Below are 12,876 nucleotides of genomic sequence, written 5' to 3' on the forward strand. Positions count from 1 at the left end.
CCCCACTGTTTCTTTTCTGACAGATTATAGTGGGATGTTAAAGAAAGGTGGATGGCTTTGAGTGCCTTTGGAACCCTGAGGATATTTCGAAGGGCTCTGTTTTAGGACTTCAAAAATGGCTTAAAAATTCAGCTCAGCCTGTGATTCACTCTTTCTCGTCCGCTGTCCTAGCGTATAATGAGCCTACTACACACCTGGGGCCTCATTTATCAAAAGCAAATAAGCAATATGTCCTTCGTTTTGACGATCAGTCCCCCTGATATGAATACGAATCCAAAGCTGTTTTGGAAGTGGAATTCCTGTAGTTGAGGTGCAGTTGTAAGAACTGGAAAATTACTCCAAGGTGACGGTGTTGAGAAATCTGTCCCTGCACTCTTTGAAAGGGCCCCAAAGGGGTTCTTTAGCTGTCCCAATAAGATGACCATTTTTTGTTCCAGGTATAACTATTTTTGGTCACAGGTAGAAGAACCCTTTTCGGTTCCATGTAAAACCCTCTGTGGAAAGGGAACTACATGGAACCAAAAGGGTTCTACTTGGAACCCCCCCAAAAAGTTATTCAACCGGTTCTCCTATGGGGACAGCCGAAAAACCCTTTTGGGTTCTAGATACTGTCTAGATCTTGAACCCAACCCTTTTGTTTAATTGCAGAAGATTTTGTATGAAAGGATGTAATAACTATCGTGACAGGATGTGCATGTGCGATGCCGATGGAGGATGTTTATATTACATCATTTTACTTCAGACCTGGGTTAAAAAAGTCCTGTATTTGACATCTTTCAAATACTTTAGATGTGCTTGATTGAAATTGCCTGGCTCAATAGAGCCAATGGAATTGTCCCAATGGTGCAAATCCTATCCACCTGGAACTCCAGGCGGACTCAAGCAAACACTGAAATTATTTGAATGACCCAGGTCTACTTTGAATGGTATCTATGCTTCTACCCTTGATATCTACCACACCTTAATGTAATCCGTTTTTGACATACAGATCCACAAACGGTGTATAGACAGTATGATGTATGTACGTTACTTATTCCTGTGAGCACAGTGCCGAATAGGACTGACAGAATGGGGAATGACAGGTAATGAGAGGTAAAAGACAGAAATGTATGATCATCACTCCCATAGAGAATTGGTGAAGGCACAGCTTGGATGGAAGACCACATAAACATAGTTCATCCTAGATCTTGTGAATCCAGTGTAATTTGGTTGTTAAATTGTTTACTGCAGCAAGGCAATACATTTTTTCTCTGATCCATCTGTATATCGCCACTGATCGGGGCTGCAGTCGATTCCATTTCAGTTCTCGTCAAACAAGTAGGGAATGAATTGAATTGAACAAATAGATTGAAAACGACGTTTGGTTTGACAAGTATTTTCAGTCCAAATTCTACTTGCAACATCCTGTGTCCCACAGAGAACCAGCAGTCACAAATGTGTCTCTCAGGTGTTAGCCAGAGTACCATTGTCCTAGTCAGTCTTGAATGGAATCTCTTTTGCCAATTGTGGTGGCAGTGGTCCCTTTGGTAGGTCTGGGCCGCTGTGTTCTTTTTAGTAGGCTTGGATGGCTGTAGCCCATTTCAGTTTTAATCAATGACTTCCAAAATACACCCTGTCTACTTGTATGACGTGACCTGGCCAGCCTGGGTTCATGGTGTTGTCCTCCTGACAGTTTTCGGTGGCATCCATTGTCCCTTGGTCGGGGCTGGCTGGCACTGTGTGTAGTCTACGCTACCAATGTCCTCGGTGCAGGCTTTGACGTCAGTTAGCTACTGTACATTATGTGCAGACTTGGATGGCAGTGTACCTTGTGCAAATGTACCAGGCAAAGCAAGGGGCGGGAGATGAAGGGAGAAGCGAGGGGGGATGGATCTCTTACAAAAAAAAGGGTGAAAACGATCAACAGTAACTTTTTGGAGTAATCAATTATGTACGTGTAACTGATTAACCTTTCTGGTGGAGATTTACTGTCCTAAGTGTTTATTGTTTTAATTAGACATCTCTTGGGTGCTGGCTCAACCCTTCACAATTAGACTTTGCATGATAGAGCTTTGATTCGTGGCCGTTGCTCTGTGGTGTGCTAGTATTTGGTTTAATGTGGGCCATTCCTTCGCAACTTAACTGCTTATGGAGGTGCCCTGGTTTGTTATGGTAGTGCCAGCATCCCTCTAAATCAAGCCCTGATTGGATGCACCCAGGTTAATTAAAGTTTTCGTGATAAAGAAATATGGGTATTTTTCAGAATGTCTCTTCTCATTATTATACTGAAGCAACATTTAAAAACCGTTCAGTAATCTTGCAGAGCTGCAATTATTGAACTCAAAATTAGTGTATTTATGGAAATGAAGATCTAATTTATTATTAACAAGACACTGTACCACTTGAATTTGCTAGAGTTTTCTTCCCCAAAAAGTGTAATAAAAAATATTCATAATTACACTCAAACCTGAATCTAAACTATATGAGTTCCTACAAGCTTACAGATAAACTAATACTTTTTGGACCACAAAAAGTATTTCCGACTACCCTCATAAAAGCATACACATCAATAATATATGAGGGGTTACACAATATGGATGAAAAATTCTAATAATTATTCACATCTTTTTTTGCCCGAGCATAGATAGGCTACTGTATGACAGCTTGGAGCAATGTGTGCATTTACACTCGAAAGGGGCACTGTTGTTTTCTTTCTGTTCCTATGAGTGCTTTGAATCAGCTCCATCACATTGGAGTGTTGGAGTGAGACTGTGAGTGGTCATATAATAAACCAATTTCTCTTGTGAGACTAAAAAGCTCTCATTCCTCTCTTCCAGACACTGAAAAATGACGACTCCGTGGCCAAGACGGATGTCCTGAAAATCCTGGCGCTCAGCCACAAGCAGAGGTAGATCTAACCTTCTTAACCATTAACCATTTGCTATTGCACATTGTTGCCATATGGATGCTTTTGAAGAGCAACATTACTTTTCATTACTTTTATGGTGCAGGAACAATGTGATGTTACCTGCAATTCTGCCTTTGGTATGACAGTATATACGTATACCCTACTGCTTTATAAATAGCAAACCAACATATCAATAACACATGACAATCATAAACAAACCATAAAACAATGTTTTATTGGAGCAATGGCTCCTGGTCCACAGACGATTAGAGCAGCCACCTGTTTTCCACTTTAAAGCCAATGAATCCTGCTCTTGGTTCGTTCCATTGCCAAGAATGATTATCGAAGGACTTCATCACGAGCTATCCAGGCAGCCGATTTATGGGAAATCATTTGTTTCTGACAGCTTTCAAGCATGTTTTTGATTGCTTCGAGGGGAGTAATAACTAGCAACTATTTTAATGTCATACCATGGTACTGTAGCCACATCCTCAAGTCAACCCATTGTCGAATAATTACAAACGCGAGGGTTACTAGATGACGTCATTCCAGGTTTAGAAATGTAATTTAATTAAGACACTGTAGCCTTTATCAAAGCTGAAAAACTGACACACGTTGTATTCGTCAGCATGAAAAAACTAAAAGTTAACCCTCGTCCTTACCACCACATTTGACCTAATCCTGGACATAACCAATTACTATATTTAAACTGCAAAAAACAGCCAACTTGAGTGGCCAATGAAATATAAAGAGGGGCAGGGGAAGACGGTACTATAAGTCAAACATTTACTTTTGTGCTCTGGTTAAATTTGTAACTGCCTTCCCACAGATACCCATAATGAGTTTTACACTATTTTATTCACAGTTCAGTGCTGTGTTGCCTGAGGAAAATGTCACTCAGAATATATTTTGGTTGTTTGTAGCCCATAGGCAAATGTCTCTAAATATCGGTGAAAATATGCCAACTCAATGTGTTGACCTGAAGCTTAGTTACAACACCAAATGGTGTTAGGCTCCCTTTAAATGTCAACCTCAAATTCTAACTTCTAAAAAGTTGTTCTGTCTCCCCTTAAAACGTCATACGGCTGGTTTTAGGGTGAGATCAGAAAAATGAGATGCCAACTAGCGGAAAAGAAAAATGTTTGCTTGGCTGGGCTCATGCCAAAAGACACAACCATTGGCATGTGAAATATGACAGGGCATGGCAGCAGTGAAGAGAGACTTTTCTTTCTGAGTTTGACACACAGTGCTGTTGACTGCGGATGCTGCTCCTCGACTGCACAATTGATGGACCATGACCAAGTCATATGTAATTAAACTCTAAACCTACACTAAGCCCAGTCAAAGGGAATAATTCCTTTGCTGCTGTAATCGTATACTGGTATTCTGGATTAAAGTTCGGTATTTCGTCACGCATTCTATTACAAATGTTTGGTAGAAAAAGTAAGCATGAATTGATTTGATGATTCGATCCTATTCAGTGCTCAGTCTGTCTGTCAGCCAGTGCTTGAGATACTATTACTACTGCCTCGCCACTGCGAGAAGTCAGAGAAGAGTTGGAGAAGAGAAGGATATGTGCTAACTGAAAGTTTCTCACCTTTCCTCTCAACAGGGAAGAGATGAAATCCCTCCAGGCTGCCTTGCAGAAGCAGCTGGTCGAGGCAACGGAGCAAGCCGAGAAACAGCAGGCCACAGTGAGTAGGAGCCCTCAGTTGTCCTCACCTCGTCTACACCTCACTCCTCTAACCTCCCCCTTGTTAACTGTCACCCGGGCCTGTGGGCGCCCGTCACCCATCTCAATACCCAGCAGTCATCTCTCCCACCACTTAATAACCAGCCTGGGAGAGTGAGAGAGCTACAGTTGAAGTCGGAAGTTTACATACACTTCAGCCAAATACATTTAAACACATTTTTTCACAATTTCTGACATTTAATCCTCGTAAAAATTCCCTGTCTTAGGTCAGTTAGGATCACCACTTTATTTTAAGAATGTGAAATGTCACAATTATATTAGAGAGAATGATTTATTTCAGCTTTCGTTCTTTCATCTCATTCCCAGTGGGTCAGAAGTTTACATACACTCAATTAGTATTTGGCAGGATTGCCTTTAAATTGTTTAACTTGGGTCAAACGTTACGGGTAGCCTTCCACAAGCTTCCCACAATAAGTTTGGTGATTTTTGGCCCATTCCTCCTGACATAGCTGGTGTAACTGAGTCAGGTTTGTAGGCCTCCTTGCTCGCACACTCTTTTACAGTTCTGCCCACAAATGTTCTATAGGATTGTGGTCAGGGCTTTGTGATGGCCACTCCAATACCTTGACTTTGTTGTCCTTAAGCCATTTTGCCACAACTTTGGAAGTATGCTTGGGGTCATTGTCCATTTGGAAGACCCATTTGCGACCAATCTTTAAGTTCCTGACTGATGTCTTAAGATATTGCTTCAATATATCCATATCATTTTCCTCCCTCATGATGCCATCTATTTTGTGAAGTGCACCAGTCCCTCCTGCAGCAAAGCAACCCCACAACATGATGCTGCCACCCCCGTGCTTCACGGTTGGGATGATGTTCTTCGGCTTGCAAGCCTCCCCCTTTTTCCTCCAAACATAACGATGGTCATTATGGCCAAACAGTTCTATATTTGTTTCATCAGACCAGAGGACATTTCTCCAAAAAGAACGATATTTGGCCCTATGTGTCCCCACAAACCATAGTCTGGCTTTTTTATGGCGGTTTTGGAGCACTGGCTTCTTCCTTGCTGAGTGCTCTTTCAGGTTATGTCGATATAGGACTCGTTTTACTATGGATACAGATACGTTTGTACCTGTTTCCTCCAGCATCTTCACAAGGTCCTTTGCTGTTGTTTTGGGATTGATTGGCACTTTTTGCACCAATGTACGTTCATCTCTAGGAGACAGAACGCGTCTCCTTGTGAGGTATGATGGCTGCGTGGTCCCATGGTGTTTATACTTGAGTACTATTGTTTGTACAGATGAACAGGGTACCTTCAGGCGTTTGGAAATTGCTCCCAAGGATGAACCAGACTTGTGGAGGTCTACAATTGTTTTCTGAGGATTTTCCCATGATATCAAGCAAAGAGCCACTGAGTTTGAAGGTAGGCCTTGAAATACATTCACAGGTACACCTCCAATTGACTCAAATGATGTCAATTAGCCTATCAGAAGCTTCCACAGACATAAAATAGACCCGTTCCTGTAGGTTCATGCTCTACAACATTCGCAGAGTACGACCCTGCCTCACGCAGGAAGCGGCGCAGGTCCTGTGCCATTAAACCCCTACAACTCATCCAGAACGCCGCAGCCCGTCTGGTGTTCAACTTTCCCAAGTTCTCTCACGTCACCCCGCTCCTCCGCTCTCTCCACTGGCTTCCAGTTGAAGCTCGCATCCGCTACAAGACCATGGTGCTTGCCTACGGAGCTGTGAGGGGAACGGCACCTCCGTACCTTCAGGCTCTGATCAGGCCCTACGCCCAAACAAGGGCACTGCGTTCATCCACCTCTGTCCTGCTCGCCTCCCTACCTCTGAGGAAGTACAGTTCCCGCTCAGCCCAGTCAAAACTGTTCGCTGCTCTGGCACCCCAATGGTGGAACAAACTCCCTCACGACGCCAGGTCAGCGGAGTCAATCACCACCTTCCGGAGACACCTGAAACCCCACCTCTTTAAGGAATACCTAGGATAGGATAAAGTAATCCTTCTAACCCCCCCCCTTAAAAGATTTAGATGCACTATTGTAAAGTGGTTGTTCCACTGGATATCATAAGGTGAATGTACCAATTTGTAAGTCGCTCTGGATAAGAGCGTCTGCTAAATGACTTAAATGTAAATGTAATAAAATAATTTTCTGGAATTTTCCAAGCTGTTTAAAGGCACAGTCAACTTAGTGTATGTAAACTTCTGACCCACTGGAATTGTGATACAGTGAATTATAAGTGAAATAATCTGTCTGTAAACAATTGTTGGAAAAATGACTTGTGTCATGCACAAAGTCGATATCCTAACAGACTTGCCAAAACTATAGTTTGTTATCAAGAAATGTGTGGAGTGGTTGAAAGACGAATTTTAATGACTCCAACCTAAGTTTATGTAAACTTCCGCCTTCAACTGTAGGTGTAACCCAGAAATAGGAAGCATAGTGAGGGAGTTCCGTCCACCCTTCGCTCTCTCCTTAAACGATAGGTCTCTGATAAAAGTTAATAGACCAGGCACCTATTTTTATATTTTGTTCCTTTTATCATCCTGTCATAAACATTCCTTTTCATTTGCCCAGTAATTCAGGCCTCTATCCATCATGCAACTCATCCTTTTTCTATTATACCTGGCTGTCGTTCTAGTATGAATTCTATTCTATTCAGACGTTATTACATTGCCAATCTATACAGACGTCTGAGAATAGCAGGCTACAAATGAACTTTGATACCACACATGCAGAGTCATGTTTATACCTACTGTATGAATTGAACCTATAGGTAACAGTTTACTGTATGCCCCTTATGTGTAAATTAACTTTACTGTAGGTCCCCTATGTATGCATTTACTGTAGGCCCACATAAAGCTTTTATAACAGCTACAAAAGCCGTTATAACATCAGTAATTAACATTATACTCATGTGGAGCCTTTTTCATACCTAAAGTACTGTATTGATTAGCACGTAGCTTTTTTGTGCCTCGTTTTCATTCCCACTTCCCAAAGATATTTACTGCCACATCTCTTATGGCTATCCAATTCCCCTCAAAACAAATGATCGGAAAATCAACGGGAGGCCTAATTAATGTTCAAAACAGACGGTGGAATGGTTTTGAGATATTCAATATATGCTAATAAGAACAACGCGGACGTCTTAAAATGGTCGTCCGCCTTATTTTCTCAGCACAGAACTAGGGTGGGCTGATGTTGGTAGCCAACAATCAAACTGTCGTTGTTGACATTTTCATGTTTAGATGAGTGACAAATCCCTGGTGTAGGGAGTTAATGATCTATATTAAAGGAAATTGTATTGGCTACTGCAATGCATCAAATCAATGCCTGTGTTTTCACAAGGGGAAATTACAGTTTCTTTTATTATGTGACCAGCCGGTTACTACGTTTCTGGGATAACACCAACATTTTTTGTAAAGTTGAGTTTCTTGGTTGTATCATACACAGCATAACTCTGCTACTGCTACTAGTCAGTGTACTAATAGAGTTTTGGAAAACGCACGACGATGCTATATGAATACCTGTCTTGTTTGTAATAAGGTGCAGTTTTTTTTTATTTTCAATTGAGACCATGCCTACAGCTCTATGTGAAGAAACAGAGTGTGAGTTGAGGTTATTTGACATCTCCGTAGCTGGGCGAATTTGATGTGAGGCGTTGGGTAGAAGACATTGTTTGATTGGACTTGCAATCTGCCCCTAGGGAGCTCTAGAGTTTGTTTTCTATTAACCTACTAAGCAGCAAAAGTGGAAACCAGGTTTAGCAACAAGCACAGTCAAATGAATTTGTTCGGGACGATACGGCACTAAACCATCAACGTTATTTTTAAATGTGCTTATGTTTTAATGAGCAGTTCTCACTTCAAACATTTCATCATCTTGGGTTGCCTCATTTGGAATGTATGAAAACGTTATGAAATTAGTGCAACTGATAATCATTTATCAATACTGTGTTGAAGTGAATACATGATTTCAATCAATTAGGAGCTGAATCTGTATCTTCCTTCTCCCTACACGCAAAAACTATAAATTAGTACCCCCTGTGGACCACATACAGCAAACAGCTGTAGCTGTACTTGGAAATTGACATGCACAATAGGAAATCGTTTGCGATGGGAAACACATACTCATCATAAATGCCTATAACATGTAGAGAATTTGATGACCGTGAAGCTGTGGTTCCACTCAAAAGATCCCTTTTTATTTGATTTGTATTTAATCAAAATATTCATAATGTGTGGTTCAGAAAGCTTGTTTGGGTTCACATATTCAATGTAAGTTCACTGGCGTAGCGGTTTCACAGTTTCTCGAAGTTTGCCCCCCCCCCCCCCCCCTAAAAGAAATTTGAGCCTGTCAGCCACTCACAAAGTATAGACTATTGATCGCTGTCAATTGTTCTGAAATTGTGATGTCTGTGCGGCTGCCTATCGATAGCTATCAGATTATGTGGTGCTAGTGCTTGAAGTATCCTGTAGCTTTGCTTTAATGGGAACATGTTCATTTTTATTTTGGCGCCATTTTCTCATGTTAAGCCAAACGATTATGTTTTACGAAGATACAGGCCTACACTGTCGCAATGCTGCTATTTAGAATGCAGGCCAGCGTTGTCACGATCGTCGTTCGGTGAAAGAGAGGACCAAGGCGCAGCGTGATATAGATACATCTTCTATTTATTTGAGAAGATGAAACGAACACTAATACAAACTAAACAAAAAACGACCGTGAAGCTACAAACAAAAGTGCAGACACAAGCTACTAAAGTCAAACATAGACAATTACCCACAACCTACCTAATGCCTATGGCTGCCTTAAATATGGCTCCCAATCAGAGACAACGATAGACAGCTGTCTCTAATTGAGAACCAATCTAGGCAACCATAGACTTTCCTAAACACCTACACTGAACACAATCCCATGAACTCTACAAAAAAAACTAGACAATACAACCACCCAAGACGAGACAAACACACACAAACATCCCCCCTGTCACACCCTGACCTAACTAAAATAATACAGAAAACAAAGAATACTAAGGCCAGTGCGTGACAAGCGTCAATAATGTATTTACTTGTTAAGTAATTAAAGTGGGAAATTCAAACATGTAGATTGTAAAATGAATGTTGAATGCAACAGCGTACTAATCAGTAACCAATTAAACATTTAAGAATATACAACTGTCCTGTAGGACCTATAGCCTACCTTAGCCGTCCTCACGCTCTCTTGCAGCTTGGATAGAAGGTGTGTGCCACATAAAACCAGTCTATTAATGCCAAATAATACAATCAGTTCACCTTCAAAACAATAGTTGACTAGGGATTGTTTCATTATGCAGACTCGGTCCTGGGGCCCCCCCTGGGTGTACGTTATGGTTTCTGCCCAAGCCCTACGCAGCTGATTCGAATAACCAACTCATTATCAAGCTTTGATTATTTGAAGCAGTTGTGTAGTGCTATGGGAATAAAAAAAGGCGTGGGAGGGTTGAGGGCAAGACCGAGTTTGGTCTAACCCTGGTCCAACCCTGGTCTATAGCTATGTACAGTATTTAGCTGGTAGCCTAGTTATATTACACATTGGAACTTGGACTCCACGCTGTCAGGGCTATCCATCTCATCACTCGTTGGCCTACCAGTGTTCACAGAAGGGGGGGGGGGGGGGGGGGTCGCTCTCATGAGCACCGCTGGGTCTCTGGCAGTCGTCGGCTTGGTTTTCTGGGAGAGGAGGAAGATAAGGAAGGCCGGCACCATCACCAGAGGAACTGTCTCTATTCTCAAGGGGAGGAAGATGAGGAGGAGCAAGGCCACTGTCATTTCTGGGCCTCTGTCGGGACTGGGAGGTTGCTTGTGCAAGCTGAGGCTTAAGTAGGCCTATCTACAAATCAAATCAAATTGTATTAGTCACATGCGCCGAATACAACAAGTATTCAGGTATTCACCTTACAGTGAAATGCTTACTTACGAGCCCCTAATCAACAATGCAGTTTTAAAAAATATGGATAAGACTAAGAAATAAAAGAAGGAACAATCAAATGAACAAGTAATTAAAGAGCAGCAGTAAAATAACAATAGTGAGACTACAGCTGAAGTCGGAAGTTTACATAAACTTAGGTTGGAGTCATTAAAACTCGTTTTTCAACCACTCCACAAATTTCTTGTTAACAAACTATAGTTTTGGCAAGTCGGTTAGGATATCGACTTTGTGCAAGACACAAGTCACTTTTCCAACAATTGTTTACAGACAGATTGTTTCATTTATAATTCACTGTATCACAATTCCAGTGGGTCAGAAGTTTACATACACTAAGTTGACTGTGCCTTTAAACAGTAAGGAAAATTCCAGAAAATGATGTCATGGCTTTAGAAGCTTCTGATAGGCTAATTGAGATCATTTGAGTCAATTGGAGGTGTATCTGTGGATGTATTTCAAGGCCTACCTTCAAACTCAGTGCCTATTTGCTTGACATGGGAAAATCCAAAGAAATCAGCCAAGACCTCAGAATTTTTTTTTGTAGACCTCCACAAGTCTGGTTCATCCATGGGAGCAATTTCCAAACGCCTGAAGGTACCCCGTTCATCTGTACAAACAATACTACGCAAGTATAAACACCATGGGACCACGCAGCCATCATATTGTAACGACCCCGGGGCGGCAGGGTAGACTAGTGGTTAGAGCGTTGGACTAGTAACCGAAAGGTTGCAAGTTCAAATCCCCGAGCTGACAAGGTACAATTCTGTCGTTCTGCCCCTGAACAGGCAGTTAACCCACTGTTCCTAGGCCGTCATTGAAAATAAGAATTTGTTCTTAACTGACTTGCCTAGTTAAATAAAGGTAAAATAAAAATAAAATAAAAAATAAGTGCGGAAATCGACTCTGCCGCACGAGCATGCTTTGCATCACAGTCGATAGTGCGCCGGACCTCGGGCTAGAAGGTCGAGGGTTCGAGACCTGCCCCCTGCTGTTTCAAACAGGTACAAAAGTATCTATATCCACAGTAAAACGAGTGCTATATCGACATAACCTGAAAGGCCGCTCAGCAAGGAAGAAGCCACTACTCCAAAACCGCCATAAAAAAGCCAGACTACAGTTTGCAACTGCACATGGGAACAAAGATTGTACTTTTTGGAGAAATGTTCTCTGGTCTGATGAAACAAAAATAGAACTGTTTGGCCATAATGACCATCGTTATGTTTGGAGGAAAAAGGAGGAGGCTTGCAAGCCAAAGAACACCATCCCAACCGTGAGGCACGCGGGTGACAGCATCATGTTTTGGGGTTGCTTTGCTGCAGGAGGGACTAGTGCACTTCACAAAATAGATGGTATCATGAGGTAAGAAAATGATGTGGATATATTGAAGCAACATCTCAAGACATCAGTCAGAAGTTAAAGATTGGTCGCAAATGGGTCTTCCAAATGGACAATGACCCCAAGCATACTTCCAAAGTTGTGGTAAAATGGCTTAAGGACAACAAAGTCAAGGTATTGGAGTGGCCACCACAAAGCCCTGACCTCAATCCTATAGAAAATTTGTTGGCAGAACTGAACAAGAGTGGGAGCAAGGAGGCCTACAAACCTGACTCAGTTACACCAGCTCTGTAAGGAGAAATGGGACAAAATTCACCCAACTTATTGTGGGAAGCTTGTGGAAGGCTACCCAAAACGTTTAACCCAAGTTAAACAATTTAAAGGCAATGCTCCCAAATACTAATTGAGTGTGTGTTAACTTCTGACCCACTGGGAATGTGATGAAAGAAATAAAAGCTGAAATAAATCATTCGCTCTACTATTATTTTTACATTTCGCATACTTAAAATAATGTGGTGATCCTAACTGACCTAAAACATGGCATTTTTACTAGGATTAAATGTCAGGAATTGTGAAAAACTGAGTTTAAATGTATTTGGCTGAGGTGTATGTAAACTCCCGACTTCAACTGTATATACAGGGCGGTACTGGTACAGAGTCAATGTCCGGGGGCACCGGTTAGTTGAGGTAATATGTACATGTAGGTAGAGTTATTAAAGTGACTATGCATAGATGATAACAACAGAGTAGCGGCGGTGTAAAGAAGGGGGGGGGCAATGCAAATAGTTTGGGTAGCCATTTGATTAGATGTTCAGGAGTCTTATGGCTTGGGGATAGAAGCTGTTTAGAAGCTGTTTAGACCTCTTGGACCTAGACTTGCTGCTTGCCATGCGGTAGCAGAGAGAACAGTCTATGACTAGGGTGGCTGGAGTCTTTGACAATTTGACAATCTCCTGAGGGGGAATAGGTTTTGT

The 12,876-nt window shown here is 41.8% G+C and overlaps 1 protein-coding gene across 2 annotated transcripts in view; it reads left to right on the forward strand.

Annotated features, from left to right (window-relative positions):
- LOC129834247 (leucine zipper protein 2-like) overlaps positions 1-12,876 on the forward strand; it is a 175,450-nt gene that overhangs the window by 100,425 nt on the left and 62,149 nt on the right. For both annotated transcript variants that reach the window (XM_055899062.1, XM_055899061.1), the window contains exons 3-4: positions 2,817-2,887; positions 4,500-4,581. In XM_055899062.1, the coding sequence (XP_055755037.1) occupies positions 2,817-2,887; positions 4,500-4,581 (153 nt within the window). The remainder of the gene's footprint in view (positions 1-2,816; positions 2,888-4,499; positions 4,582-12,876) is intronic.

This window comes from Salvelinus fontinalis, chromosome 35, assembly GCF_029448725.1.
Source record: "Salvelinus fontinalis isolate EN_2023a chromosome 35, ASM2944872v1, whole genome shotgun sequence".
NCBI lineage: Eukaryota > Metazoa > Chordata > Actinopteri > Salmoniformes > Salmonidae > Salvelinus > Salvelinus fontinalis.